The sequence below is a fragment of the Equus caballus genome, chromosome 27 (assembly GCF_041296265.1).
Source record: "Equus caballus isolate H_3958 breed thoroughbred chromosome 27, TB-T2T, whole genome shotgun sequence".
In the NCBI taxonomy this organism is placed as follows: Eukaryota; Metazoa; Chordata; class Mammalia; order Perissodactyla; family Equidae; genus Equus; species Equus caballus.
The window spans coordinates 31,692,431-31,720,030 of record NC_091710.1 but is presented as its reverse complement, the minus strand read 5'-3'; the positions used below and the strand labels follow the sequence as shown (position 1 = coordinate 31,720,030).

At 39.0% G+C, this 27,600-nt stretch overlaps 1 protein-coding gene across 20 annotated transcripts in view; it reads left to right on the top strand.

Moving 5' to 3' along the window:
- The window catches only part of RBPMS (RNA binding protein, mRNA processing factor), a 172,248-nt gene that overhangs the window by 18,836 nt on the left and 125,812 nt on the right, over window positions 1-27,600 (top strand). For 6 of the 20 annotated variants that reach the window (XM_070252735.1, XM_014736590.3, XM_070252729.1 and 3 more), the window contains exons 1-2: window positions 25,352-25,504; window positions 26,706-27,012. The exons of the other annotated variants lie outside the window; for them this stretch is intronic. In XM_070252735.1, coding sequence (XP_070108836.1) covers window positions 27,010-27,012 — 3 coding nt within the window. In that variant the 5' untranslated portion in view covers window positions 25,352-25,504; window positions 26,706-27,009. Of the gene's footprint in view, window positions 1-25,351; window positions 25,505-26,705; window positions 27,013-27,600 lie in introns of those variants that run through there. 20 annotated transcript variants of the gene reach the window in all.

Sequence of the window (27,600 nt, the reverse complement as noted above, 5' to 3'; positions counted from 1 at the left end):
AACCTGTGCAATTAGTTCAAAATCTGTCATTTTATACGAAACCTCACTGCCAGTCTGGAGTGCTTTTTCTGCAGAGAAGTTTATTCCAAGGAGATCAAGAGGTCTCTTGAGACTAGTACCTCTTAGAATCCTGCCTCCTTAGAGGAATTTGAGATATGGAACCTGCCTAAGCCCTCAGTGGTCAGTAATGTGGCAACTTCTTTTCAAGGAGGTGAGTCACCTGGTTATATATAGCATCTCTGGTTTCAGAAAATCTGGGTGGCCTTTGACTTCTGGCCGGTCTGATCTTTCCCACCTTTTCCATCCTCCCTTTCTGGGCTCTAGATTAGACCCTTAGAGCCTCGATTGACTTTCTTTCCTCCTCAGTGTGTTCAGCACTAAAGGCAGTCCTCTTCCGAAGGTGTTACTTGCCATAAATCAGCTAGCACCTGAAAACATTTGGAAGCTCCTTAATCAAAGGATCTGATGTACACGAAAGTGCTCTGAAGACTGGACAGCACTGTCCACCATTTTTGTTATAGCTGGTGGGTAAGATCCAGATTTCTTAAGCTGACGTTTCAAGCTCCCCACGATCAGGGTCTTCCCTGTGTTTCCAAACTTGGCGTCTGCAGTATCTGCACACATGCACAGTCTCTCCTCGACCTCCATCCCAGCAACTGGTCTAGTGATGGAGCCCTGTTCCTTTTTTTCTTTTTTTAATAACAACTTTGTTGAGGTATAATTCACATATCTTAAAATTCACCCTTCTATAGTGTACTATTCAGTAGTTTTTGGTATGTTCACAGTTGTGCAACCATCATGACTCTCTAATTTTAGAAGATTTTTTGCCGCCTCCCCCACCCCTAAATCTGTACTCATTAACCCCTCCTCCCAGTCCCTGGCAACTACTAATCTACTCTGTCTCCATGGATTTGCCTATTATGGAAATGTCACACAAATGGAAAAAAAAAATGTGGCCTTTTGTGTCTGGCTTATTTCACTTAGCATGTTTTTAAGGTTTCGCCATCTTGTAGGATGATTTGGTACTTTGTTCCTTTTTATGGCTGAATAATACTTCCACTGTATGGATGTGCCATGTTTTGTTTATTCAGTTGATGAACATTTGAGTTGTTGCCACTTTTTGGGTGCCCTGTTCTTGCAAAGGCATCAGCCACCCAGGTGTCTGACCTTGTAGTGCCTACAGTGCTTTCTTCCATCCTCTCCGTGCATTTAGGTTTTCTTCTTCCAGGCTTACCCTGTGTTCTTTCCCCCCGTACGACTATTACGTCAGGCTCTGACTTAGCACACTGAATATGCTATCTAGTATTTTTACTTCTGTTCTTTTATGTACAGATCTTCCTTGACTTACAATGGAGGTACATCCCCATAAACCCATTGTAAGTTGAAAATATCGTATGTTGAAAATGCATTTAATACACCTAACCTACCCAACATCACAGCTTAGCTTAGCCTACCTTAAGCATGCTCAGCACACTTAGATTAGCCTGCAGTTGGGCAGAATCATCTAACATAAATCCTATTTTATAGTGAAGTGTTGAATGTCCCATGTAATTTATCGACTACTGTACTGACAATGGAAAACACAGTGGTTGTCTGGGTACAGAATGCTTGTAAGTGTATTGGTTGTTCACGCTCGTGATCTCAGGGCCGACTGTAGCTGCTGCCACTACCCAGCCTCACGAGGGCGGATCCACTGCATATTCCTAGACCAAGAAAAGAGCATGATTCAAAGTATGATTTCTACTGAATGCATATCATCTTCACACCATTGTATAGTCAAAAAATCGTAAGTCAGGGAATGTCTGTTTATCCTCATATGTTTGTTTTTTTGGACCTGGAGCCCTTTTTTTTTTTTTGCTGAGGAAGATTTGCCCTGAGCTAACATCTGTGCCAGTCTTCCTCTATTTTGTTTGTGGGTCACCGCCACTGCATGGCCACCAGTGAGTGGTGTAGGTCTGCGCATGGGGAACTGAACCTGGGCTACCAAAGCAGAGCATGCTGAACTTAACCACTAGGCCACGGGGCTGGCCCCAAGCTCTTTTTTTTAGGTAATTCAACAAACATATATTGAACACTTGCTGAGTGCTGGGCACATAGTAGACAGTTTGGGAAAGATCAGTGAACAAAGCTAAGAGCCTTTGTGGAGACTTTAGATTCTAGCAGAACGTACATTCCAGGTGACTTTAAAATGTCTGTATATATAATTAACTGCTACTTTTTTATATTTCCAGCACCTGGCCACAAGATGTCATACAGTGTAGATTCTCAGTAAACATTAATAACTATTACATTGAAATTTTCTTAATAATTTTTTTAAAATTTAGTGAGGCCATTTGATTCTCTCCAAACTGAATATGTTGCTGTCTTACTTCTTACTGGCATTATAATCACAGTTGCTGGGTTTTTTTTCTTTGGTGAGGAAGATAGGCCCTGAGCTAACATCTGTTGCCAATCTTCCTTTTTTTTTTTTTCCTCCCCAAAGCCACAGTACATAGTTGTATATTCCAGTTGTAAGTCCTTCTAGTTATTCTGAGTGGGATGCTACCACAGCATGGCTTGATGAGCAGTGCTAGATCTCCACCCAGGATCTGAACCAGCGAACCCTGGGCCACCAAAGCAGAGGTGCGAACTTGACCACTCGGCCTCGGGGCTGGCCCCACAGTTGCTGAATTTATTCATGAAGGTGAAAGGATGGATATTAAGTGTCCCCTTGGAGAATAGAAACCAGCTTGGGGATAGCAAGTCTCAACGTCCTCCTCTATCCCATGTCTTTAATGCAGATGCTTGCCTGAGACTTGCTCTTTTCCCATGCTGTTCAAGTCTTAATTATTCTGAGGGTTGGAATCTTGTGGAGACCCCGTGGGAGATAGAGGATGGAGGGTGGAGTCTGTTCCTTACTTACAGTCACACTCGAGAAATTTTCCTCCTTCCTGTTCATTAGTAGGAAGGCGTTTACTCAGTTCCTGGCAAAACTGAGATGTGTCTGGCCCTGAACCAGGCACCCAAGGAGAGCTAGCAGCTCCTTACCCACCTTGCCATGACTAACCGTAATTAATCAGGTATCTTTCTTCCTCAGTCTCCTTTGGAAATGATAGTAGTGTGGCTCTCCCACAATAGCGTGAGAATTAATGAGTTAATATTTGTAGAGGCCTCTGGAAATGTTAAGTGCCTAGTGTTGTTATCTTCTCTCTGAGCATAGTTGCCTTATAAGGCTGTCCACTGGGGCCGAGGGACTTCTCTTGGGGAGCTGGGCCAGCTTGTGAGTCTAGATGACTGTGGCAGTCCATGACAGTGTTCCCAGAATGGGCTCAGGTTTCCTATTTTAATACTGGTGATACCACTTTTTTTTTGCTAATTGTTAGTGCCGGTTTCACAAGTACTCTCCCGGCAGCTTTATTGCATCTATTTTTAGCACCCCATCTCTGTGATTCTTTCCCTCTGAAAACCAAGTATAGTAAAATCCATTTGCAAAATATTGCAGTCAAGGTTAAGGTCTTAAATTTTGTTTTCCTGGAAAGGTAGGCTACTTATCCCAAGAATTGTTTTGAAGTAAATACTTTCTTTTTTCAATGCTGTGTTTAAAAAAGAAATAGGAGATAACAGCATTCCAGTAGTGCTCCATATTTTTAAACCAATGAAAGAAAATGCGCAAATATTCAATATACATTACTACAAAAGTCTGTTCACTTTCTTTCATGAAACGGACATTGCTTTGTAAACAGTAGTATGTAAACATAGAAATTTACATATTTGAGAGCTAATTTTAAAGATTTTCCCTCCTACTCTGCTTGTCAGTATAATGACATACAGATTTATGCTAGCGTCGGTTTTTTTGAGCTGAAAGGGACCTATAAAGTGCTTTGGTTCAACACCCTCGCTTGAGCACCGAGGGAGCTGAAGCCGGACACTGGATCTAGAAGCCTATTCCTTTTGTCAAGTAGGCGACATTGTTCTACTGGATCCCTGTCTGGAAGAGCTGTCATCTCTTTCTGGATCCCTTGATGTCAAGTAAAATAGCTGCTCTATTTTGAGTTTGTTAATTTATAAAGTGGGGGGAATGATAGATACTTTCAAACCACTCCAAGAAGGGTGCTATTAAGGTGAATGCTGTAAAATATGCCAAAACGGTTTTTTGGGTCAAGAGAGAGGGGGAGAAGGTTAGAATATTATTTCTTAAATCCTTTTGGTGTCATCAGAACAACAGGTATTTGGTCATTGGTCACTACCTCTGCTGGCTCACTGGGCTACCATCGTTTTCATTAATGATACATTTCTACTTGCCAGGGCAATGCCTTGTAAGTAAACATAAATCCTATTTAGAGGCAATGAATAAATATTTTTGGTGAGCCTTGGACCTCCTGTATCTGTGTGAATGTTTATAGGCAATCTCTTGTTTATAGGAAATGGTGCAGAGTTGGGGAACTTTGGCCTTAGTAGTGGTGGGAAGTGGGACAAAGTAGGCAGGGTCTGTTGCTGGTTAGCTCATTTGATTAGAACAGTAAGCTAATGAACCCAAGGTCACTGGATCATCTGTGTGTAGGCCAGCCAGCTCTGCTCTGCTGGGATTCCAGACCTTGGCCAGGAGGCTGGGCAATGTGTGTCACTGGTCGCAAAGCTGGAGCAGATAGATCACCAGACCCAGAAAATGAACTCAAAACACATGCCCCATGCATAGTCTTATTTGTGGCTCTTTAATTTATAGGGATATCATAACAGTTAGAGGTTTTACAGTTTTCTTTTAAAGAAAAAAAAGATTTCTTTGTGATTAATAACCAAATACATCTCTATTGAGGATCCTAGGAAAATACAGAAAAGTATAAAGAAGGAAACAAAAATTACTTGCTATCCCACTACTGACAGCTTTTACATTTTGGATTTTCCCATTTTTGACATTCTCTTTCCTTGGCTTTCCTGATACCACGGACTCCCCCCTGACCCAGCTCCTACATTCTCATTTCATCTTTTTTCCTTGATTTGGTCCTTAAATTATAGTTTTCCTTAGCCTTCTGTCTTGTGTCTTCATTTCTTATTATTCTGCACTCCCATATATGATGTCCTTTGTCCCAGACTTCTGTCCAGATTCATACCCAAGAGTCCACACCACCTCCAGTTGGATGTCTCCCATATACCTTAAACTGAACATGTCCAGTGACTGATTTCATCATTCTCAGCCCCAAACCTGCTCCCTTGTGTTCCCCATCTCTGTGAGTCATCCTTCGCTCCGGTGCCCAATTCTTCCCTCCCCTTCCATAACCAGTCCATTACTAAGTCCAACAATTCATCCTCCCATGTCTCTCTCAAATTTGTTGACGTCTCTCCATCTTCCCTGCTGTCGTCCTAGTTCAGGCCACCATCAAAGCTTCCCGCACTGCTGTACAGCTTTGAAGCACCTTTCTGTCTCCAGCCTTGCCTCCCTACAGTCCTTGCTCTTCAGGACAGCCAGGGTAACCTTTCAAAAAAATGGAAATAGGCTCTGTCATTCTTTGCTTAAAACCTTTGACTGTGTCCCCTTGCCAGGTAGCCTCGTCTGTGACACTTTCTCCTGCAGACTCTCTGCTTTTGTCCTATGAGCTTCCTACACTTCTCTGACGATGCACCATCTTGTTCATTTATTCTGTAAGCATTTTTTATTGATTATCTACCATGTCAGACACTAGGTTCTGGGAACATGCTTCAAGACGATGAAGGAGGAGTCACGACAGACATGGGAGTGAGCTTGGCTGGAAGCCTGTAATGGCTCTGTCTTTGGGAAAAGCTGGGCCAGGACCATGCAGTTACGTGCTTGGTGTATTAGATGGCTAGATGGCGGTGCAGGTACAAACCGTCCCCAGCACAGTGCTTGGCATGGGAAAGTCATGCAGTAAGTATTTCAGCTTGCTTTTCTGCTGGGCTCCAAAGGGGGTGACTCCTTGGAAGAAGTATGTGGGAAGCACATTGTGCAGAGAGAAGGACATCTGATTTCTTCGTCTAAAATAAGTGCTTCTGAGGTTTGTCAGTTTGGTTTTGTGTGAGCTTTATACTTACAATTATTGTGTATAGGGCTAAATTTTAGTGTAAGACAATGAATCCCTTTTGTAACATTCCTGGTCATTTTACATTGCAATGTGGGATTTTCTGAGTTGGGAAATCCCTGTGAGCCAGGATATAGAGTGGTGTTCCTGGATATGCTAGTGACTTAGGAGTTGGAAGAGCTGCAAATGTAGTAGCCATGTCCCCTGCTTTGTTTTGGGTTTGTTTTGCATCATCCTGGCCAGATAAACTAAACAAAATGATAAAGCGTGGAAAAGGCCCTCCGTTAGTGGAGTCAATGTTTGTGTAAATGTTAATCCCTAGAAAATAGAATGTTCTTCCCTCTCCATTCTTACAGATCCACTCTTTTATCCTCATTCTGCCCTCTTGATGTTTTTCATTTATTGTTTTTCTTTTGGTCGGGGAAGCTTGTTCTCCAAAGGGACAGATACAGCTTTTTACCTAATCTAAGAATGCAGTAGAATGTTTTGGTTATATTTGTGATCACTGAAGAGTTTGTTAAAATGGTCAGATGTTTTACGTTAATATAGAAACCAATCAAAATAGATCCCATTGACTGGGTATTTAAGCATTTACCAGAATGTTTGGAATTGTTGCATGCCATCTCTTGTTTTCTTTCTCACTGTCTGTATCTCACAGTCAATCTTCACTACTCAGTACCAGATAACTGATATTATCAGTAGCTGAACTCAACCTGGAGACTTCTCAGAAAACCTGTTTTTCATAAACTTTTAGAAAGTTGAAAAAAAAAGAAAATTGCAAAGAACTTTAAACACCATGGCCCCTCATTTTTCTGTTGTTAAAATTACAAAGTAATAAGTACTTGTGATTTTTAAAAATGTGAAAGTTGTAAAAATGTAAAAATATGGAAGCGCATGCAGCAAACAATGTAGTTTTCCCCTCAAGCTCCCACCCCCATCCTGTTCCAGAAGCGTACACCAGGCCCTCTGTATCCACGGGTTCCAAGTTGGCGAATTCAACCAACCGCGGATGAAACACTACAATGATTGTGTCTGTACTGAACATGCTCAGACTTTTTTTCTTGTCACTGTTCCCTCAATAATACAGTATAACAAGTATTTACATAGCATTTACATTGTATTAGGTATTATAAGTAATCTAGAGATGATTTAAAGTATACGAGAGGATGTGCATAGCTCTGTGCAAATACTGTGCCATTTTATATAAGGGACTTGAGCATCTGTGGATTTTGGTATGGGGGGGACATCTTGGAATCAATCCCTGAGGATACCCAGGACCACTGTAATCACAGTTAATGCTTTAATATGCGTCTTTCTCTGCACCTAGATGCAGGTAAAAATGTTTTGTTACATTCAATACTTATGACTTGCTCCCTCTTTTTATTTTAATTTGACAATAAATCTTAGATCTTCCTTGTCAGAATGTATAGCTAGAGCTCATTCTTTTTAATAGTTACATAGTATTTCATTGTATGGATGTAGCATGATACATTTTGCCATTTCCTGCTGACTGACGTGTGAGTTATTTTCATTGTTTGCTGTTACTAATGCGATTGCAGGAAACGTCTTTGCATATACACCTTTGGGCACAAGTGTACTGGTATTTCTAGTAGTGTAGTAGAGTTACATTTTATTTATTTAACTTAGTAGAATTCAACCATATGTATTCTTATGGAATTAAAAATGTAAGATTTTATTTGTGTGTTCTTTATGATATATGTACATCTGTAAATATAATTTATATTTACATATATTATCATACATATTTGAATAAATGAACTACATATACTTGGACAGTTTAAGAGATCTTTAAAGATTTTTTTTAACCGTATCCCATTTTATAATTTACTCTTTAACTCTAGAACTTGAGTGTAATGTAAAGATTCCTAGAAATGGAATTTCTGTATGAAAGAGTTATGTGCAATTTTTTGATAGATAATGTTGAATCATCCAATTGCCCTTTAGAAAGACATTAATTTACAATCCTATCTAAAGTGTTCATTTCTTCATACCCTCTCTAATATTAGATATTATCTTTCTTACTGTGCAATCATTGGCTGGAAGAAGGCATTTCATTATTGTTTTAATTTGTATTTTTGTTATTAATGAAGTTTAACATTTTCATGTGTTCACTAGTTTTTAAGCAACTTGATATTTATATTCTTTATTTTTCTATCAGGTTGTCATTTTATTGATTTCTAGGCACTCTATATATTATAAACGTTGTTTGTCTAATGTAAGTACTTTATAATAATGTGTTTTGGAAATATTTCTCCTAGTCTTTTGCTTGTCTTTTAAAGATAGACCCAAACTGTCATTATTTGCTGTCACTGTGACCCTTTGCCTAGAAAATCCAAAATTATCAATTGACAAAAAATTAGAATTAATAACAAACTTAAGTAAGATGACTAGACAGGGTAAACACAAAATCACAGGACTTTTTTAACATACCAGCATAGGACAGCAGTACTAATCAGTTAGAAAACATAGTGAAAAAGATACCATTTTTGGCAACAGTAAAAACCAATCTGCAAGAACTGCCTGAAGAATACTATATTCTGAAGGATGTAAAAGACCTGAATAAATGGAGATAAAGACTGTATTCCTGGATGTGTCTTATAAAGTTGTCCATTTCCTCCAAATTAATTTATAAATTAAATACAATTTCAATAAAAATTTCAAAGTAATTTTAAAAGAACTTGACAAACCTAGTTCTAAAGTTCAACTGGATTTTTAAATGTATAAAATGCCAAGAAAATTAAGAAAAAAACTGTGAAGGGGGGCTTTCCTCACCAGATATCAAAACTCATTTCTAAATGTTAAAAAGAAAAAGTTTTAAGATAGTATAATATTGTAGTTGAAAGAGACAAATCACTAATTGAGGAGACTGAAGGGTGGGAAGGTGAAATGACTGCCTTAGGGTTGTTGAGCTGATTAGGGACGTTTTTCAAGAAGCATAAAAGTACTTCTCAGTTTCTGAACTGATTAAATGTGATTCTAACTTTTAGCACAACTCCATTTAGGGATTTCTTGTTTTGTCAACTAAAAAGATAGTGTATTTGGTGAAAATTATGCACTGAAGGAATCAACTCACTGGACATTCACAAAGCTTGAAGAGAAGTTAGAAAGGGAACATGCTTATGCAAATCTGGCAAGTCTGTGTGTGTTTCACGTTCTGGTGTTTTACCTATGAACGTAGCCAAATAGTTAAGAGAGTACGGGCTGTATCTAGGAACAGAGGGTAGGAATGGTTTAGAAACTTGGAATCAGTTGACAGGGCATTAGTATTTTAGTGACATTTTGAGTTAAAAGTATAAAATATTTATCTTTTTGAAGCCATGAAACTGACCAATTTTATTTTCCTCTTATGCTTTAAATTTGTGTTGTGTTGTGAAGGAGATGTGTAAAAAGTGTGTGGATGCGGGGGAGGGATTTAGAATTTGTAGTTACCCATGTGAAAATTTGGCACAGTTTGTTTTGTTTTTCTGAGGGTTTTTGGAGTGTGGTGTGAGCTGGTCAGCTGCAGAACCTTCTGTTCAGCGAACTGATAGCATCTAAGGTGGAGCTAAGGGCGGAAACATGTGTAATCACATACTCGCCAGCTTCCTGGCACTAAGAAAATTATCACCAGACAGCAGCTGCCAGGCTAATTTAACTTTAGTTCTGGACAGGCACATCTGCAGCAATCATATTTTAAGTAAATTTCTTAAAGAAAATGTAAGCATTATTTGGCTTCCTCTTTCTGGTGATGTTTTCACGAATCCTCTACAGTGTTTTTGTCGTTTGCATGTGCATATATGTGTTTCCCATTAAAAATTCCTTAAACTACAAATGTTGTTTCCAAATACTATGTTTAGTGTTCTTAAATTTGAAAGCACAACATCACATAGATGATCTTTTTAGAAATTTTCTAGGTACCTACTATGGGCCAAGTATTGTAATGCCCTCAAGACGGCCCATGGGCCAGATGGAAAGTATCAACACAAGGTTAGAAAAGGCTAATTGCTATAACAGAGAAGAATAAAGTAATCACTGGGTAGGAAATTGAGGAAAGGTTCTTAGAAGCAGTAGCATTTGGGCGGGGATGTAGGATTATCTCCTGTTATTTTATACACAAATCTAGGCTTTGTTTAGGCATGAGTGTTCCATGGCATTTCCTTTTGTAGGAACTTTACAACGTACAAGAGAAAACCAAATGTATGTTTCTGAACAAATGTAGACATATCTGAGGGTAGATTTTGGAAATCCTTCCACTTGGGCTCATTGTCTGTATCTTTTTCTTATGTAAACTAACACCCAAGAAGTGTAGGAAAAATACATAACAAATACACCATCTTAAAAAATGGAAAGATAATTTCTTAATGAGTGGTATTGAATGGATGTGTTTTACTGAAACAAAGTTGCCTTTTCAATAAATACTTTGTTTATGTCTGCTCTTTGTGTGAGGGGAGCTCAGTAAAGCAGAGAATCCGATTTACTGCAGTAAGTCCCTTTCTAAGTCACAGTTCATTTTGTAGAACTGTCATTTATCTGTTAATTTCAACCATCCGAAGTACAGTTGAGAACCAGGACACCTGGCTCCAGGCCTCCAAGCAGTTGAAATGTGTATTACAAAGTCCGTGCCCTGGACCTCCGGTGCTGTGTTAATAGGAGAGCTGTTCAGCCTCACTTCTGACCTCTTTACTCAGGGTACTGAATTGTCATGGGCTTTGTTATCTGGTTTCCCAGCCCAGCCTTCCACTTCTCTGTCCACCAGTGTCGGGCCAAGGCTCTTTTTATCCTTACTCTGACTGGAGATCCAGACTCTCAAACATCTGTAATATTTGTCCCTTATCTCTTTGTTCATGTGTTCCGTCACCTTGCGGATATTTATAGGTCACCAGTTCTGCTTTCCTTTGAAGACCTGTGTGGCAGAGCTTGGCACCTCTTTCCTCTTTGTGTATGTCAGGTCTGGTTGCCTAGCTACTGTGAAGGGACAGTGTGAGGACTGGTCTGGCAGGGGAAGCCTGGGAGAAGTCTGAGTTAGGCCTATGCTTATTCTCTGGTGTGGGCGGCCCTTCAAGGGGTGGAGGGAAAATCTGTTGGTGAAGAAATGGTCATTTCCATTTCTTCTTTATACTCTCCCCCTTTTTTTCCCTCTCTCTATTAGTTCTTCATTTCTGCTTTTATCTCAGGCCCACCTGTGCTGGTCAGTACCAATTAATCTTTAGAGTAAATTGGTCAAGGGGTGGGAGGACTTCTTGGGAAGGGAATATCTTAATTTAGATTTTCAGAGACAAGTCACCTGGGTCCGCTGAGAAGAAAGGCGTGATGGTGAAGAATTTGACACTGGACCTGCATTGATAAAATTTAGATGAGCTTTTGATTTCGTCACAGTGCATTGAGCTTTGGAGTCAGCCAGTGTAGGTTTTGAATCCTGGTTCCTCTCCTGGCTCTGTCACTTATTAGCTGTGTTATCTTGGGCAAGTTACTTAATTTCTTTGAGGCTAGTTCTTCCAGTGTAAATTGGGAATAACAAAATCTACAACCTAGGGTTGATAAGGATTGTAGCAGTCATTATAGAGAGCATGCCTCATTAGAATTTAAATAATGTGCTCAAGAATTGCAAAGCTGCTATTATTATTATTATTTGGAAGGGGGTTAGCATTAAGAAGTGGAGAAATCAGTCAATAAGCCCAGTTTTTGTGACATTGGAAATTTAACTATAAATCAGTTACTTAAGGTGCATGGTTATGTTGGATTCATAACTATATTCATTGTCTGTTCCACTTGCTGGCTGGGTGATCTTTAACCTCTCTAAACCTTAATTCTTCATCGATTTTTAAGAAGAGACTGATGATGATAATGCCTACTTTATGGAATTGTAAGGTGCTGTTGTAAGTAAAACATGTGGCACAGTGTGTGGCACAGAATTTGATGTAGAAAGGAAGCTCTTTGTTTGTTTGTTTGTTTTCTGGGAAAGATTTGCCGTAAGCTAACATCTGTTGCCGATCTTCCTCTGTCTTTTATTTTCTCCCCAAAGCTCTAGTACGTAGTTGTATCTTCTAGTTGTAAGTCTTTCTAGTTCTTCTATGTGGGACACTGCCACAGCATGGCTACCGACAGACAAGTGGTGTGGTTCTGTGCCTGGGAGCTGGTCCTGGGCCGCTGAAGTGGACCACCTGGCCATCAGGGCTGGCTCAGGAAACTCTTATTTTTACTTTATACTAAACTTTGAGGCACAGTGAAAGAGCAGTTCATGCTACAGTAAGAATTACATCATTGTGCTCTCTGTCCTTGGAAACATGGTGGTTCTGTGTTCAAAATTTTTGATGCTCATGCCTTATTTTATTTTCCCAGAGAAATATGCACACACGGCAATAGCATTAGCCTATTATTAATAGTGACTCTACTCCATTATTATGTCTACAGAAATTTCTATCTTCCTTCAAAAGTCAGGGCTAGGTTACTCAATATATTGCAGTATATGTAAGCATGAGTCCTACTTTGTCCATGTTCTCTGCTCCCGTGATTTAAAGATGTGTTGTGTATGTAGAGTAGTTTAAATTTCTTTATCTTCAACATCTAGCACAGTGATTAACATGTAGTAGGAGCTCACTAAATATCTCTTTAACTTAATTTGATTTCTTGATTTTTAATTATTTTTTTGTTCCATTGACAGTTCAAGTATTCACACTGTAGTGATTATTTTTGGTGTTTTATTTCACATTGAACATTAGACAGATTAACTCTGGATATTGGCATGTTATGAACATGGCTTTTTGTCTTTAATAGCTACTTTCCTTAACCAAGGAATTTTGGTAAGATTTAGTGTATTTGTCAAACACTTAGTAGGTTCCAGACACTATTCTAAACATTTTAAAGACATTTACTTATTGAGTTCTCATAACATTTCTAAGAGAAGGTACAACTGGGATCCTCAATTTATAGGTGAAGAAACCACAAAGAAGGTAAGTAACTTGCTGGAGCTCACATAGCTCCTTGATAAGGCTGGCATTTGAACCCAGGCAGCTGTTGACTCCAGCACTGGTATTCTTCACCACCACTCTGCACCTTGCTGCCTAGGCATACCAAGTGCTGGAAAGCTTCTCTCTTTCTGTCCCTTTCGTGACAAATTGCTTATATTCCCTTGACCTGTGCACTGCTTGAAAGATGGCAGCATGGACTTGAACAGCAATAGAGGGAATTCTGACAACAGAAGAATTATATGTTGAAATGCTGGTGACATAATGAGTGATGATGGTGACAGAAGTTGGGTCGACGTTCATGTTCCACCAGGGGGCCAAATTGCCATCCTATAAATAAGGTGTCTTGTGTTCAGACTCCTTGGTGATTATTATCCCACAGGGGGCAGTCATCCTTTTAATCTTTTGGTAGAAAATTAAAGTAAGTTTAACTGAAGTGTGGTTTATTTTAAGTTTTCTTTTAAATATTAGTTTAGAGAAGTTAATTAAGTACCTGGCCTGTGGATCTGGCTTCTTGCATATTTCCTCACTTTTTTTTTTTGCCATTTTGAGGGAAGGTTTTCCTTAGGAGAATTAGATTACAAATGGAAGGTTTTATACCTTATCTTATCGGTAAATCATGAACATTTGGGGTCCTGAATAGGTGGCAGGCTTGCGTAATAGGACCTGAATAACGTTAGGCAAACAGAGCTATCTCAGATCTTCAAGGCCTTTTGAACAGAGTCTGAAGCTAAAGTGTTTGTCAGAGTTTCAAATAAGGCTCAAGAGGGAGGGAGGGTGGGTGGGCTTTCTCATTTTGCTTGTAGTGACTTTTTGCTTATTGTGTCTTAAGGTTGCCCCAGATCTTATAAATTGCGTGGAGGTCTGGCTCTAAGCCCATTTGAAAGCAGTGATTGTTATTTTGGGGGGGGGGTCATTGATCCCTTTGAGAATCTGGTGAAACCTATGGGCACTTTCTACAGAAAACACATACACAATGTGTTTTGATCATAAACCCTTAAGGGCCACAAACCTAGGCTTTAGAGTACATGGCAGTTCACCGTGGGAGGCAATTTACTACCTTTCCCCTTGTGTGTGCCGTCTTCTGCCTGGCTAGCCTGGCTCTAAAATTCAGCCAACTGATTAGCTACTTAGATTTTGTGTGTGTGTGTGAGGAAGATTGGCCCTGAACTAACATCTGTGCCATTCTTCCTCCATTTTGTATGTGGGACACCGCCACAATGTGGCTTGATGAGCATTGTGTAGATCTGTGCCCGGGATCTGAACTCGCGAAGCCTGGACCGCTGAAGTGGAGCATGTGAACTTAACCGCTGTGCCCAGTTTATTTCACTTTAATTCTTGCCGGCACCCCAGGACTATTTGCATTTTAAAGTCTTCCTGACTCTGGGGAAGTGAATCTTAGAAGAAAGAACATTCCTTGAAACTCCACTAGATATGATCACTGTAGGAGACAACCGCCAAGTGGACCCTGCTGTTTTTGTGTTTTTTTAAAATTATTTTATTGAGGTCACATTGATTTATAATGTTGTATAAATTTCAGGTGGTACGTCTTTATATTTTAGCTACTGTATAGATTGTGGACTCTGCTTTCTTGCCACCATTGGCCAGATAGGAACTGATGCAGAAGGGGGTCCAGTTAGCCAGCCTGTAAAATCTCCGCATTCCTGCCCTGCCTTCTTCTCTCCCTTCCTGCCGCACTCACTCACCTTTACATACCTTGGCACATGCTGTTCTCTACCCGGAATGCCCTTCCATTCTTCCTGCACCCCAGGAATGCCTGCTCATCTTTCAGTACCCAGCTCACATAGAAGTCTTGCTGAACTCCCCTGGCAGCCTCTCTCTCCTCTGTGTTGCCCCAGCAATTTTTAAAGGCCTGGGTTACAGCACACATATTATGTTGTAATTATTTTTTATATGTTTGGCAGACTCCACTGCTTGTAAACCAAGTGCTTGTCTTAATCATTGTTGATCACCCAGCATGGTGTCACGTGCCAGATGTGTTTGCCATCCAGCATTTAAGCAGGTGTGCTGTGGGGTTAGAATGCCAGGATTCAGATGCAGACTTTGTGACCTTATGATGACATTACTTTGTCTCTTTGTGCCTCTGTTTCCTCATGTGTAGGCTTGTGTTGGGGGCAGAGGGGGTTGGAGTCAATGCGTGTAGTGTCTGGCACGTGGTAAAATATTTACCAAGTGCTGGCATTGTGATAATCATAATGTTAAGCAGTATTATTATCAAGTGAATGAAAAACTTTTAAAAATAATCCATCCATAATTGGAGATAGCATTATTTAGACTTACAGAAACTTAGTCGATTCTGTATTCTCCAAGTTTAAATCTCAGCATAGATCAAATAAATCAACCTCACGTTTGTAGGGCACCCCAAGTGGTAGGATACTCTCCCTACAGTCTGTCTTCCATCTTTTAGTATTAATGTTAACTGTCATCTGTGTGACAGCTTTAAGCCATTTAGAAGTAGGTACTGTGGGAATATAAGACTTTTTTTTAAAGGATATACAGTGCATACTATTTTAATGTTATAGTTTAAATGTGTTCAAAACCTTGTGTTTTTCAAATCACTTTCAGAGAAGCCCCAGCAAGCTTTGGGCTATGTACGGGGTCACCACCATGTGTAGTCCCACTAGTAACTTTCAGCCCTGTGGGAATCCATAAAAAATGCTTAAGCACAAAAGCATTTGCTTCTGCTTCTCAGACAAGTCAAAGGTGGTGAGAAAAAAATGTCATGAAGGAGTTCTTTCCTTAGTATGTTTTATTTGTGGGCAGGATAGAGACATCCTGCTAAAGTCATATCAAATGTAATAATCCTATTTTAGAAATGGAAGGAAAGGAACCTCACTAGTCCAGCCTCTTCTTTTACAAATGAGGAAACTGAGGTCTAAAAGGTGGAGTGACTTGTCCTATAACATCGTGTCATGGATGTGGATGTGGGATGGGTCTCTGCCACCAGTCTTCACATGGATTCACATGGATGGTCATGTGACTGGCTGTGCAGGAGCGCCTGTCTGTCTTCAAGCACACAGCTTGCTTCTAGAAAACCTTCCTGGACTCCCCAGGCAGTATCTCCTTTCTGCTTTCAAAACTATATTTTGCCTAAATTAAAAGCTGTGAAATCCAGGCCTCCTGGAAGGGTGTTTAGTTTTCCCTTTTAAAAAAGCAAAACAATTAAGCTAATGACAGTGTTGGAAGCCTTAACCACCCCATCCAGTGATTGATATACATGTCCCCGAGTTTTTGTAGTGAAATATAAAAACAGTCTGTAATCTTATTTTGTAATCAAGGTTTAACCAATTATACTTAGGCCTCAATACATCCTTAGCAATTTGGTCCTGAAGTTACCCAGCAAGATCCCTTTCATCAACTTCTTGCAGCTTTTTCCTTTCATGTTTTGGTTTCTTGGTGTCTACATAGTTTGTAAGCTCAGCAGCCCAATAAATTGTACTATTATCTTCAGATTTCCATGTTTTAAAAAATGGTATACATTTTGCTATTGTCTCCTTTTTCAAAATATTGGGCAGTTTATGATTTTTTCAATTATTTTTAAATTGAAAGAGGGAGGGTGCTTTAGAAGAAATTACGTAATAGTATCTTATAAATTAAATGCCCTCATCCTGGGAACTTTCATTTATAGAACAATACTTTAGTTTGTAATTGTATGGTTATAGAATCTATGCATAAACTTGGCAAATTTAAAAAATGTGAAATCACGTTAAGTCCCTTTGCTGTGTTGACATTATAGGAGAGAATCATATTTATTGCCAAATACCTATAGTATCTATAGGGGAAGAAACAAACTGCATGTCTCTGCTGTCATATGGAGTAAGATTTCAGAGCTAAAAGCAAAGAAGCAGCTTCGTTGGGTGTATCCCTGAAATGCATTTTTTTTTTTTTTTGGCACATTTTCCAGATCTTGTAAAGGCAACTAATCTTTTAGTGAGTTATTTAATAATTTTTGATCCATTCCCCCAAAGTATGTTACAAAATATATCAAAGAACAGAAATGCAATATTGACTGTATTTTAAAGATTACTGGTATTTAAATGCATGAAGAGACTAGTGTCTGAGTTCCTAGTAGTGATCTCAGTTATTAATTGGATAGAGTGGAGTAATCAATCATGCCACATTCCTTTCATACGTGTTTGAGAATATGAGGGACACATCCTAATGCCCTATTTAGTAGTTTCTCCTAAAGGCCAAAATTATAGCCTCTGCCTCATCTTCATTTACTTTACTTAGATATGGATGAAAATGCTATGAATTTTTAAAATACCTATCTCTTATAGTTTATTTCTTGCAAAAAGATATACCAAGTGCTTACCATGTGCTAGGCATTGTGTGCAAGCTGCAGAAATGTAAAGACAGATAAAACAAGGCCCTTTCTTACTCAGTGAGAGTGACGAAAAGTGAATCAGATGATTAGAATGCAGTAGGATAAGTATTTGTGGGTATGATTTGCTTTTTTTTTTTTTTTTTCCACTGAGGAAGATTGTCCTGAGCTAATATCTGTCACCAATCTTCCTCTTTTTTTGCTTGCGGAAGATTAGCCCTGAACTAACATCTATGCCAGTCTTCCTCCACTTTGTATGTGGGTTGCCGCCACCACATGGCTGATGAGTGGTGTAGGTCCGTGCCCAGGATCTGAACCCACAAACCTGGGCCGCCGAAGTGGAGCGTGCTGAACTTGACCATTACACCATGGGGCTGGCCCCTGATTTAATATGTAAGTTCAGGTGGTTTTAAAATGAACCAAGGCCTATTCCCATTCACTTCTATCTCTTCTCTCTTTTAGAAAGCCTGCTTATCAGTATACAGTTCTGTTGTGCCAAGAGTTTTAAAAATATTTTAACTTTCCAAAGACCACTTTTGTTTTGAACCAGACTCTTACTTGTTAACATAATTTAACAGGTAATCCTATTATTAGTCGTTAAACTGACTCTCCAGTCAAAAAGTAATTGTTTTTCACCCCATTGTCTGATGAGATGCTCTGTCTTTGGTTAGATGGAAAACTGCAGACAAGTTAGCCCTGCATCTTATTCGCATTGTATTTTTTACTCTTAAGCGAGAAATCTTCATCAGGACCTCTGGTGACCTGGTACTGACGCAGCACTGACTACAGACGTGCTCAGGATTTCTTTTGCCTTCCCTTGACCGATGGTGCCAAGGGCTACTTAAATCCTTCCTGGAGTGAAATGTTTTTATCCCTGGGGAATTATTGCCTTAACTTGTGTCATTTACCTGTTTTGCCTTCCTTTCAACCAAACCATTTCCTTAGTTCCTGTGACTGTGCAGTGACTTCTTCCATGAAGGTAAGTTAGAGTCAAGAAAGATGGTAATAGTAAACTCAGATGGGCTTCATTAATAGTGTGAGCATGTGGTGTGCAGGTTTCTATGACTAATAGTTTAAGATCAGGATAATAGCTATTATAGTAAAACCAAGTACAGCTTCTGGCTCATTCATAACTTAACAGTAGTTAAATTTATTGTTTGTTATTATTCGCCACTTTATTCTTGTTGGAACAAAGCAAGGAATAAATACATAAATGGAAAAAAATCATTACACAATTGTTTTCTATCTGGCTAATAGGAAAACAAAAGAAAAACCCTTTAGCTTAGACATTCCATTGACCCAAGAAAATCATACAAGATTTTCTGAAAACAGCTTTTATTTGGAGAGCTAGACTTTTCTTGAGTCTTCCCATGTGGAACATTCAGTAGAAATCCAATGCAAGCTTCTGCTCCTCCAAAGTGATGATGTCTTTTTCCTAAGAATAGACCCTTCTTTCAGTATAGAAACCAGATAAGCTGTCCTACAGTGATCCAAATAGTTAGCGGCCTCTCCCCCACCCCACCCCCAAACTTGACTAACAACACAGCAATATAATTTTACCGTTTAAAACTTGGCTGACCCAAACATGAACTTTCAAAGAAAACAAGAGTCATTACTAAAAGAGATTCCATTTCTTTCCGGGGCCTAATTTAAGATGACTTTCCAGAACTCTGAAAAAACTTATTCTTCCAATGGCCACTTAATTGTGAAACAAAATAAACACCCACAAGGGAGGTAAAATATAGAGTTCCCTGTGTTTGAATTTTAAAATACCTTTTTTGGAGGGTGAGTTTTCTCTTTCTAGGGCTGTCATACATAGTTTGGAATAACTTACCAGGTTCCATCCGAAGATTATACTGTACTGTGAATTTTAAGGGCGATGATTTATGACTAACTCTAATTCAGTAAGACTTCATTTCTTAAAATTTGCCCTGTTAAGCTTCTCATAATACCTCTCTATTCTGTGTGCCCTGGTTATTCAGAACCAGTGAGTGATGGTGCCAGACTCTAACTTTGGTGGGCCCAGCTTCTAAGCCCTTGCTTGTTGCAATGAATCATACCACCTCTCTTAGTGTGAATGCCTTTTCAAACCTTTGGAAGTGTGGTCCTAGAGAACTGGAACAGTTTTGAAGAACCAGAAGACATTACTTAAAGTGGCCGGCAGAGATGCACAGGCTTTGAAGTCAGACCTGGCTTTAAATCCAGACTCTCTACTTTGAGGCAAAATGAACCTCATCTGTCTCCTCTGTGAACTAGGGATAATTATACTTGTCATGGCAGGATCACTGGATGATTACATGAGATACTATATACACACGACTGCATCAACTGTCTGGTGCATAGTAGGAGTTCATGAAATGGTAGCTGTTCTTATAATTACTGACTCATTCTTATAATTGTTGACTTGACCTAGGACTCCCAGGTCCTGATTTTTGTCACTGTGTGCGTATGACTCTTGTCATTGTATACAAATGTTAGCTAAATGACTTCCAAGTATGAGTTACTTAAAGAATAAAATGACTGAAGAATCATGAATTTCAGGTAGTCCTAAACCAATGCAGTGACTTCTGTGAGGTGATTGAGCCTATATTTTGTTTGTAGTATAAAAAGAAAAAGTGAAACTGTTGAGAGTCCTGGGTCAACAAGTCACTTTACCTTTCTAAGTAATAAAATGACAGAGCTACTTTAGATGGTCTCTAATTTACTTTGTAACCCTGAAATTCTGTGATTGGTATTAAGCCCAGTAATAGAATTGGGATCCTTCAATTTCCACAACTCTTAGGAAATTAGATGTATCATGGACTATTACATCAAAGTGGGAGTAAGGGAATTACTATCAGTAGTCTTTTGTGTCCACTAAGAACAGAAAAAGAAGTCGATGTTTGATTCTACCAGATTTGCAAAAGTAATAATTATTCCCTTATCTCTTTCTCTCTCTCTCTCTCACACACACACACACACAATTTAGTTCTCCAAGTATAATTTTTTTCTTTTAGCGAGCAGTTTATGGAATTTCATTTAACCAGCTACTAAGGGCTCTCATGGGAAGGGGAAAGGAAGACATCTCCATCCTCAAGGAATTTATAATCTAAGCTGGGCTGAATGACATAAAATAAAAAAGGTCCTAAAACATGGTTCTTAGGGACAAACTTCCAAAGAAGACGTGTATCCATATGGTCCAAGTGGTTGCTAACTCCTTGTGAAGGTGCTAAGTTAGAATACATGCTCTTTGGAGGCCATTTTAGGTGCATTGCTCTTTGATTTGGTTAATTCTCTTTCATAAATTTCATAGATCTTTGTAATCCAGTGGTACTAGTATTTTATGGTGCATGACCTTTATAAGTTTGAAGGCTTTTGCTCTAATTTAGAATTCCATTCATGTCAATAATCCTTATGGGGCAATGGGTTCTGTGTTGGTGATATACACAGATAACTGGGGACTTAGAGGAGAGACAGCAGCTACTGGGGACACAGGCACAGTGTGTGTGACGGGGAGCAGGGGCAGTGATGAGTTAGGGAGGACGCCATATCAAGAATAATCTTGGAGAGGCTTCAAAGGTAAGTCAGTGACTGGGAGAAAAAGAAACAACCTTTGGTTAGATTATTTAGGTCAGCAATATATTGATCTAAGATAGAAAAATTTTTTTGGAATATGGGTCAATACGGGGAGGGAACAACAATTTTTCTGACATTTCTGTAATTCCTTATTGGAATTTAGTTATTGCCAATAATTATCCCCATTTTTCTTTTGAAGAAAATAATTATCCATAGTAAAGTGTGGGCTACCTCAGAAGATAGAAAGTTCTTGGTGCACCAGGAAATGTTTAGAGGTTCGGAAAACTACTTCAGCCTTTCTCTCAAGTCAGGCTTTCTTTTTACTTTTCTGAACTTCTAAAGATTTCCTGGTGCCAGGAGCTTTCCATTCTCCAAGGTAGACCGTTTTCCTATGGACAGTTCCAATGGTTATATATTTCTAGGGCCTGCCTACGACTTCCATGCTTGATACTTTGATAAGATCAATTTTAATGTTTGACCTATAATCCTGACAACTCTAGGTCAAATTACTACACATATCATGACAAGTACTAGTTGGATAACTACATAACTTACCTACTCTTTATACAGGGCAGCTCTAAAAATAATTTAAATATGCTGTCAAATTTCTCCTGAGCTTTACTTTTTTCCCTTCAGGCAAAACATCTCATTTTCTTTTATATGCCATGGTTTCCAGTTCCTTTACTGACGTGATTGTTCTTCTCTGGGTCTCCAGCTTGTCCCTGCCAATCTTCAGGTGGGATTTTGTGCTCTGAGCACAGCCCTTCTATGCAGAAAAGGTTGGCATTATTACATTTCTTTAACATTACTGTCACTTAGGACTGCATATGTTTTTCTCAGCACATGTCAGTCACCCTGTTTCCCTGTTTCTCCAAAGCTGGGGTATGTGGTTTGCCACAACTTCCTGGTGCCCTTACATTCTTTCACGCAGTTATAGTTTGCTCGTGTTTTTGTTTTAAAAAGAAAAATAGGCATTCATGTGTTGAATTCATAGGACTGTATTTTGTACTACCAGAGATCCTTGCTCATGAGTACTTAATAAATATTTCCTGAATGCAATGAAATAAGTTATGAACCTTTAAATGTTTACACTCCTTGTCATGATATGTGTAGCAGTTTGACCTAGAGTTGTCAGGATTATGGGTCAAGCATTAAAATTGATCTTATCAAAGCCTACATTTGGATAAACAAGTTCACTTCAGAAGCATTTTGTATTGGACTCTTTGAATGCTTTTTTTTTAAGAAAGACTGTTGTTTTTACTCAGGAAATGATTTATCTATTATGCAAGTTTGTCTCATAGCACAAATTTAGATATTTATTATTTATAATTTATTCCCATCTTCATCTTCTCTTGCTGATAAATACTTTCAGTAAAATACTGGTTAATCAACAGGGTTCCATAAAATTTCTGAGCCAACTGCTTGTCTTACCCTTTCTCTTTCTGAGTTTTAGGATGGTCATTAAAACCTTTATCAGATATAGAGTATAATGAAGTAGATTTGTTCCTTCTGGCCTACCTGTGCAGTGAAGTAGACTGACAGTACACAGAACCAGAAGTTGATGGTGGTCCTTATTGGAAGGGGTAAGGAAAACAATAGCAGCCAAGAATGTCATTTTACCTGCATCTTTTAAGTAAGTGACTTGGTTGAGGAAACACTTGTTTAAGCAAAAGTGTAATTGATTACCTTTCACAGGGGAATAGGAGAATTACCATTTACTTCTGCAATTGAATTTATTTAGTTCTTTATCCTAACACACCTGGGAGGGTGAAGGGAGAGGCATTTCAAGTACAGACACTATACTATTCTACCTTTTTAGGTTTTTCTTTCCCTTTGCATTAATGATATTATTAGATAGCCTGGATGTGCCATAATTTACGTCGTTTGTATTATTTATATCCAGAACTAGAAATAGGAAGATGTAGTCTTATTTTAAATGTTTGTTTGCAGAAGGGAAATATCAGAATTTACTTGGAAGTGTCAAAAATACTCTCATACTGTAGTACTAGTAGTTTATTTTGTCCTTCCTTATTTTTAGACGAAGTTAACATGAGCTGTAATCAGTTATAGCTCAAGTTACTATGCTCAAGAAATAAAGTTTGGAGGATACATTTCATGTATGCATCAGAAAAGCAAATCTCTTTAATCAGAAAGTCAAAAGAAAAGGATGTGTTCTCTTTCTTCTGTGTTTCCTGTCAGATGTTACAGCTGAGTTGGAGGAGTCATGAATCGGCAGTTTCAAGAAGTTAAAAAGGAATTTTATAGTTCATAAAGCAAAACCTTTTCCTTTGAGAGTCCTTCCTCAGGGTCGCATGATGATGTGGAGGCACTGACTCATGCTTTACAAGGACCCTTATGGTACCTAAGAGAACCTTAAATAGGATAACTTGGCAGTGAACATCTCAAAAAAGGAATGTTGTGGTGAGAAAATCTTTTGACATCCTGAACATCAGTTTTTCTAGAAGTTAGGAGAAAGTAGTTCTTCTGTAGAGTTAATCTCCCATTTGTTTTTCTTGCTAATTGTCAGGGGTTTTATTTAATAAATTAAAAAAAAAATTATGGTAAAAAACACAAAATTTGCCACCTTAACCATTTTTAAGTGTATAGTTCAGTAGTTTTAAGTGCATTCACATTGTTGTGCAACAGATCTCCAGAACTTTTTCATCTCACAAAACTGAAACTCTGTATCCATTATACAACAGTTAGCCATTTCCCCTTCCCTCCAGCCCCTGGAAGCCACCATTCTTCTGTCTGTTTCTAGGAATTTGTCTACTTTAGCTATCTTATAGGTGGAGTCGTATAGTATACGTCTTTTTGTGACTGGCTTATTTCACTTGGCATATTGTCCTCAGGTTCATCCATGTTGTAGCATGCGTCACAGTTTCCTTCCTTTTTAGGGCTGAATAATACTCCATTGTATGTATATACCACATTTTGTTTGTACATTCATTTGTTGATGGGTATTTGGGTTGCTTCCATCTCCTGGCTATTGTGAATTATGCTGCTATGCACATAGCTGTGCAAATATCTCTTCGAGATCCTGCTTTCAGTTCCTTTGGCTCTATACCTGGAAGTGAGATTCCTCAATCATATGGTAATTGTATGTTTAATATTTTGAGGAACTGCCATATTGTTTTCTACAGCGGCTGCACCATCTTACATTCCCACTCATGATGCAAAAGTTCATTTCTGCACATCCTCAGCAACACTTGTTTTCTGGGTTTTTTTGATAGTGATAGTTTAATACTAACCAGATTAAATAATTTTTGAGTGCCTGCAGGACGGGAGTGAGATGCACAAATAGGTGATTTGTGTGCACTCTAAAAAGCTGGAACGTTAAATTGTTGTCTTTCACTTGCTTTTAATAGTTCTGAGGCAGAGTATTATCTTTTTCTTCTTGATTTTCAGCAAAGCCTGTATGGGAATTTTTAACTGAGGTAGAAAAAACAGTGGAACATTATGGTAGCTAAAATTGCAGATCTCAAACTTGGCTCAACCATTATGCTGATAGAAAAAAAGTGAAGTTCAGTAGAAGAGATTGTGGGGAAAGCATTCATGTCATAAGAATTTACAAATAACAGGTGTACATAGACAATGCACTGGGATGTTTCTTGCCCATTAATGGAAGTGCTCCAGAGACTGTACAGTCAGGGAAGATGGATAAGGTGGTGGATCTCTTCAACTCTTTTCACTGTTGCACTTTTTGCGTCATAATGCCTAATTTCCGTCCTTCCTCTGTTACAGAGGCTAGGTAGTATCAAAATGTTTCCTTTGCTGTTAAATCTGAAAAATGAACCCTCTAAAAATTAAGGAGAAAAAGTCTAATGTTTTGTGTTTATCTGTCATCAATAGTGCTTATTTATTCTTGTATCCTCTTCAGAAATAACTTTATAATCTGCCTCCTGCAGACTACATATATTAGAGAATCAAGTAAAGTTGGATAGAAGAACATGAGACATTTCTGACCTGAGAGCATGTAGTGACTGAGCAGCAATTTTAACAATAGTTTTTTGGACCTTTTAGTATGCGAAATGTCCCCTCTGGTGATACAGGCATAATTAAGCCAAAAGATGAAATAGAACGTTTGAGTCTTTACATTCCATTTTCTCGTTCTCCGCCTCTCCAGGTCTTAGTCGCTTTGGCACCTTTGCCCTTTGTTTTCTAACACTCCCATGTCCCTCGTAGGTTTTCTTCCCTCACCCCTTCTCTGACTCGGGCAGCTCCAGAATGCGGGTTTGGGGGCGCTTCATCTTGTCTCTGTAACCCTTTGCAGAACAGTCACAGCCTTCTCCCTTTTACTTATATTCCCCCCACCCCCCGGGGTCTTCGGGAATGCTTCGTGTTTTGCTAAAGGTGGGGCCTGTCCTCCTTAGCGCCGCATCTCTCTGTCCGCTTTTTCCCTCCTTCCACCTTGCGCTGATGCCCGCTGCCGCGCGGAGCCGCGCACGGCGGAAGTGGGGCGGGTGCGCAGCCGCACTTCCGGTCGCGGAGCCGGAACAGCCGCCATCTTGGTAGAGGGACGGAGCGAGGTGGCTGGGTCCGATCCGCTTCCCAGTCGTGGGAGGGCACCGAGAGCCCGAAGACCTGTAAGGGGTCTGTTAAACTACCTCCGACGGGAGGAGAGAAAGGTCAGAGGATGGTTTTTTGGGTGATATTAGCCATTGAACTGGGCATTTTGGGGAAGGCTATAGAAAGGCTTGGCGATTATCTCTATTGGTGAGATGACTCTTAATCATTAATTTTGTCTCTCACACACACAGATTTTTTTTTTTTTACCATAGTATTAATTATATGTTCCCTGAAATGTCCACTTGTGACAACAGGAGCTTTGAAAAAAGCATTGTCCTTAAGTACCCTTGTCCGCAGCGCTGGCGATGGCGCCTGATTACGGACTGAGAACAGCGGTGACAGAGCCGTTTAAAGCTTTGCGGTTTGTCCGCAACCCTAATCGCCAGCAGTGTGCTGCGTGGATGTTGCCTGTTCGTAAAGTATTGGACTGAGTTGGCCTAAAGTCTATTTATCCTTAAAATGCAGACTCTCTTTCTGAAGCCTAACTATGGTTTTTAAAAGATTTGTTTTGAAGTGTCCAGCATTAATAATTTTGGTAATTATGGCTAGAAAATCAAAAACGCTCTTTCATCTGCATGATGTGAAAGGAAAAGGCTGCGTGGCATGATGGCTGAGAGTCCAGGCTCTGAACTGCTTGAGTTTAAATCTCAGCTTTAACGCTCACTAGCTCTTTGACCTTGGACAGGTTTGTTAACACTCAGTTTCCTTCTTTGCGAAAAAAAACTCCTATATCACAGGGTTGTGGTAAGGGTAATTGAGTTGATACAGGTCCACACTTCCTTTATTGGAAATCCTTGGGACCAGATGGGCCTCAAAGTCTTTCTGATTTTAAAAGGTTAGTTGGTACCTAACGCATAGATAACGTAATATCCCCAGTGAGGTCTAAAGGTAGCACCTAGTAATTAAGCACATTAATATTTAGTGAAACAAATAGTTACACTAAGGGGGATAAATTAAAACTATAGTTAGTTATACATTTCAGGTCATGTTTTGCCACCCGGTGAGTTTGTACACACGACCCCTTTCCCACAGTACGTACAACTTTAGTCTTTCAGAGCTTTTAGATTTTGGAATTGTGGATTAGGGTTTGTGGATCCATATACAAAATGTTATGTGCAGAACTGAATTCTTTCTGTGCTTTATTACTTTTGGCTTGTCGTTATTTATAAGAATAGTAAATTGTGGTTGAAGGTGGATATGGTGGGGGCCACACATAATTATATGTATTTTTCACACATTACTGTTTCATTTGGGTTTCAGGTTTACCCTTTTCCCAATTGTAAAAGAACAAGAAAGGTGGAGAACAAGGTGGAGCAGAGATGTTAGATGTTTCTCTTAACTGCCATATTGCCTCGCCTGCCAGCTGGCTCCTCAGAACAATTTTCTAAGAACATCTATTTCAAAGATTTCAAATAGTTTCTGAAACGTTTTCTTTTATTGTGACTTGTGACTTCTGCCTTGACTTGCCTCTACTCTTAAGCACACACGAATAACAGAAAGCCACACTGTACATCTTAATCTTTTGATCTGCTTTGCTGCCATTGGATCATTTCTGGAACATCTGATGGTATGGAAAAATCTTTAATTTTAAGTATTTAAATTTAATTTTAAGTGCTCGTAGGACTTTAGCTTTCCTTTCCAAAGAGAGGAGCCTCCTGAGTTTAGGACTGTGGGATTAAATGTTTTGTATGAACTCCTCGTTATATTATGATTGGCCTGAAAGTCTAGCAGTCCAGTACATTTTATCCTATTAAAATCCACTGAAAATCTATTGTAGCTCTTACAATAGAAAATAATTAGAGCTCTAGATTTTCATCCTCTTTCCATCTAATACATATATGTTTACCCAGCCAAAGCCTGACCAAAAAGAGGATGTGGGAATGTTTGAAAGCATATTGTATGCTTTTGAAAAAATAAATCAGATACTGGAAGCAGAAACTATATACTCTATGAAGGGCAAATTTAAAATTTTAAGGGAAATGTTAACTGTCCTTAATGTCTGCAAAAGTAACTAAATACGTAGGTATTTAGACACTTCAGAACAGTGTATCTTTTAGATTACCCTGTTGGCTTATATCTATTCTATGAGGAACTATGAATTCCACTTTTACCCATAAATCAGTAATCCATTAGTTCCTAAAAATAATTGATTCTC